The 4,348-nt window shown below is 50.2% G+C and overlaps 1 protein-coding gene across 2 annotated transcripts in view; it reads left to right on the forward strand.

The window, feature by feature from the left end:
* Nucleotides 1-37: 37 nt before the first annotated feature.
* The window catches only part of SARS2 (seryl-tRNA synthetase 2, mitochondrial), an 11,520-nt gene continuing 7,209 nt past the window's right edge, over nt 38-4,348 (forward strand). The window contains exons 1-2 of one of the 2 annotated variants that reach the window (XM_006774638.2): nt 38-377; nt 3,606-3,701. In XM_006774638.2, coding sequence (XP_006774701.1) covers nt 111-377; nt 3,606-3,701 — 363 coding nt within the window. In that variant the 5' untranslated portion in view covers nt 38-110. The remainder of the gene's footprint in view (nt 378-3,605; nt 3,702-4,348) is intronic. The other variant, XM_006774637.2, reaches the window with a different exon arrangement.

The following is a 4,348-nucleotide window of genomic DNA, read 5'->3' on the forward strand; positions in this document are numbered from 1 at the left end:
CTCCTCTTCCGTCTGTGTGACTCGTCCGCCGGAGGATGGCTGCTTTGCAATTGGTCTAAACGCGGAGTGGGCGGGACGAAGGGTGTGTGTCGCCTTGTCCCCTGGCCAAGATGGCTGCGTCTGTAGCCCGGCGCTGGTTGCCTTTGGTGGCCCGCCGAGGGCTCCGGCCCCGCGGAGGCTGTGTCTGCAGCCAGAGGCCAAGGAGAAGTTTCGCAACCGAGAGGCGAGAACGGAACCTCTTGTACGAGCACGCACGCGAGGGCTACAGCGCGCTCCCTCAGCTGGACTTGGAGCCGCTGTGCACACGCCCGGAAGAAGCCGCGCGCACCCTGGAGCACCGCAAGGGGGAGCTGCGGCCGGACGACCTGCCGGCGATCGTGAGTGCGCTTGCGCGGGCCAGCGTCCGGGGCCAGAGCGCTTTGCCTATTGGCTGTTCACTTTACGGACGAATGGGCTTGCGAGACACTCTCCAGCAGGGGGCGGTCTTACCGCTTGAAGTTTAGTTCTTTTCCACGTGTAATGTCAGGACCTCACGCATGTGCGCGTTGTCCACCGAGCGCTGAGGCCCTACTCCCTGGACCCCCATCATGGGCCTGTTCCGCAAAGCGTGCTGGGTAGCCCCTCCGCGCTAGGAACTGTGTGCCAATGTCCTCTGTGCTTCGACTTCATACCGGGCTCATCCTAAGGCTAAATCTAGTCCAACTAGAACCGGCGTCACCATACTTAGGTCTTGCTGCGGTGTTGAGGATGGTGGGGACCCCAAATCCTTGCAGCCCTCTCCTGGACTCTCCTACTATCCTTTTCTAAGTGCTTTATACATATTAACCTCATTTAAGTTTTACCACAACCCTGTGAGGTAGGTGCCATAAGGCTCAGAGAAGTTAATTAACTTGCCCAAAATCATGTAGCTGGCGACAAGTGGGAATTTGAACCTGTGCTGCTTGGTTCCAGACGCAGTGTTAACTACCCCACTATGCTTACTCACGAGCAAGACAATTTGAATTCACAATCTAGTGAAAGAGCGAGATTTAACATACAATTAAAAACATAATTAATCTCTGGTAAGTGCTGTAAAGACAGAGTAGGGGGCGGAAGGGACATAAAGATTTTATAAAAACGCGTAGAGGACACCGTTCTGGGAGGGCTTCTCAGAGGAGGTGGCATTAAGCAAACATCTGTGGAATGAGTGAGGTCAGCCAGGGGAACGGGAGGAGGGTCCCCAGTGAAGGGATCAGCACTACTAAACCTAGAGGTAAAATGAAAGATCCATTTGGTGGGCATGTAGATAATTTAGGGTCTTTCACCCTGTGGCCGAGAGTAAGAAACACATTTCACATCCTGATCTAGTACACACACCCCAAGATGAAACCAGTTTTACTAACAATTCTTGCTCTTACTATGTATGATACATTCTTATGTTTTATATTCTATTTGATTTTAAAAGTCCTGGCTTAGATACCCATTAGAATGGCTATTATTTTAAAAAAAAGCAGAAAATAACAAGTGTTGGCAAGGATACAGTCACTATAGAAAAACAGTCTGGAAGTTCCTCCAAAAATTAAACATAGAGTTACTATATGATCCAGCAATTCCACTTCTGGGTATATACCCCAAAGAATTGAAAGCAGGGACTTCAGCAGATATTTGCACACTCATGTTCATGGCAGCATTATTCACAGCAGTCAAAATGTGGAAATCACCCAAGTGTCCATTGATAGATGAATGGATAAACAAAATGTGGTGTGAGTGAGTGAGTGTGTGTGTTTGTATATACAGGGTGTCCTAAAAAATGTATATATACTTTATATATAGCTCAACTGATTTTTCTTTCTTTTCAGATTTAACCCACTGGAATTAGTAATTATTCAAAGTGTGTGTATACACTTTTGGGGGACACCCTACCCTATGTATAAAAATATTGTTCAGCCTTAAAAAGGAAGGTCTGACATATGTTATATCATGGATGAACTTTTTTATTTATTTTTTAAAATATATTTTTATTGATTTCAGAGAGGAAGGGAGAGGGAGAGAGAGATAGAAACTTCAATGATGAGAGAGAATCATTGATTCGCTGCTTCCTGCACGCCCCCTACTGGGGATCGAGCCCACAACCTGGGCATGTGCCCCTGACCGGAATTAAACCTAGGACCCTTCAGTCTGCAGGCTGGCGCTCTATTCACTCAGCCAAACCGGCTAGGGCTTGGATGAACCCTTTTTAAAAAATGTTTTTATTTTAGAGAGATAGAAACATCGATCTACATGCCCTCCTGCATGCCCCCTACTGGGGATTGAGCCCTGCAACCCAGGCATGTACAGAACGCTCAATCCACTTTGAATCTTGAGGACATATGTTAAGTGAAAAAATCCAGTCACAAAAAGACATACTATATGATTCCACTTATCTGTTACTTAGAGTAAAACTCATAGAGTCAGAAAGTAGAATGGTGGTTGCCAGGGGCTGGGGAGGGGAGAATGAGAGTTTGTGTCTAATGGGTACAGTTTCAGTTTGAGAAGGTGAAAGAGTTCTGGAGATGGATAGGGATCATGGTAACACAACAGTGTGAATGTACTCTGTGTCACTGAACTGTATTCTTAAAAAATGACTAAAATGGTAAATTTGGTGTCTATTTACCACATCCCAAAGCTTGAAAAAGAACACTTCTTTGGGGCATAAAGTGTGAGGAGGACTGTGGCATGCGGCCTTGTGTGACTGTCCCCGGGGACTGCAGAGCAGTGGTCACTCTCAGGCAGAAGAGGGGCTGTGTAAGAACTCTGGCCGGACTGGGGGGAGAAGGGGAGCCTGAGGCTGGGAGGCTCACACAGGGATCCTCATTGGAAATGACAGGATCTGGGGTATCCGGGAGAGGGGGATGGGAGGACAGATTTGACAAGCCCTGGTGCCTGGCCTCGGGGCTGGGGTGGCATCCAGGAGGAGGCCCAGGGCTTTGGGATGGAGGATGGCAGTTGGAGGGCTGCCCCTAAGGAGGAGGAGCCGATCTGGGTGATGCTTTTCCCAGAGTCATCTTGCACATGGTGACAGGGAACATCCAGGAGGAGCCTCTAAATGAGTAGCAACCCAGCCTATGGCCGTGTCCCCTCCACGTTTCTGGCCCAGGGCCTTAGGGCAGTGTCTATACCCGTTTGTTGAAAAGAAACTGCAACCAGAGAGGACAAAGGGGTTTGCCCGGGGATCTGGGCCTCCAGAGGGCCTCCAAGGCAACATGTGTGCCCCAGAAGGGAGAGCGGGGCTCCCTTGCGCCCTGACCCCGGGTTGGAGAATGCAGGGTTAGCTGCTCCGGCAGCCCCTAGGGTAGAGGCTCCTCTGCTCCCACATGGAGTCTGAGTGCTGGCGGGGGCCCAGCTCCACGTCCCTCAGCGCCAGGTGCTTTCATCTCCTTGTTCTGTGTCCCTTAGGATGTTGTCCTGTTCCGCTGTTCAGCTCTCCTTAGGGTCCATCGTCCAGTCCGTGGGGATTGAGGAAGGGAAGCTCCAGGAAGTCCTCATAGAAGGGAAGGGGGGAGAATGGCTGCCCCGGACAGTGAGGGTCCAGGTGGGGCAGAGGACGGGGGCTGCTTCACATCTTCCCCTGCTGTGTTCACCCCCAGATCGCGACATGGCAGGAGCTGAGGCAGCTGCGGGAGCAGATCCGGAGCCTGGAGGAGGAGAAGGGGGCCGTGGCGGAGGCGGTGCAGGCCCTGCTGGTAAGCATGGGTCCTAGGTGGGTGGGGGTGGGGGCAGGGGCAGGATGCCACTGGCTGGTTTTAATGTGAAACCAAAGGTTTTTGTTTTTTTTCAAATATATTTCATTGATTTCCCACAGAGAGGAAGGGAGAGGGATAGAGAGTCAGAAACATCGATGAGAGAGAAACATCGATCAGCTGCCTCCTGCACACTCCCTACTGGGGATATGCCTGCAATCAAGACACATGCCCTTGACCGGAATCGAACCCGGGACCCCTGAGCCCACAGGCTGACGCTCTATCCATTGAGCCAAACCGGTTAGGGCAAAACCAAAGTTTTTTAAAATTTTGTTTTATATATGCTTTTGCATATATCTTTTATTCTTTTTAAAAAAATATATTTTATGGGTTTTTTACAGAGAGGAAGGGAGAGGCATAGAGAGTTGGAAACATCCATGAGAGAGAAACATCGGTCAGCTGCCTCCTGTACACCCCCTCCTGGGGATGTGCCCGCAACCAAGGTACATGCCCTTGACCGGAATGGAACCTGAGACCTTTCGGTCCGCAGGCCGACGCTCTCCGTACACTGAGCCAAACCAGTTAGGGCAGGGAAACCAAATTTAAGGAACTTGAAGGATGTGGACATTCATTACCTCACATAACAATCC

The sequence above is a fragment of the Myotis davidii genome, unplaced genomic scaffold (assembly GCF_000327345.1).
Source record: "Myotis davidii unplaced genomic scaffold, ASM32734v1 scaffold1608, whole genome shotgun sequence".
Lineage (NCBI taxonomy): Eukaryota > Metazoa > Chordata > Mammalia > Chiroptera > Vespertilionidae > Myotis > Myotis davidii.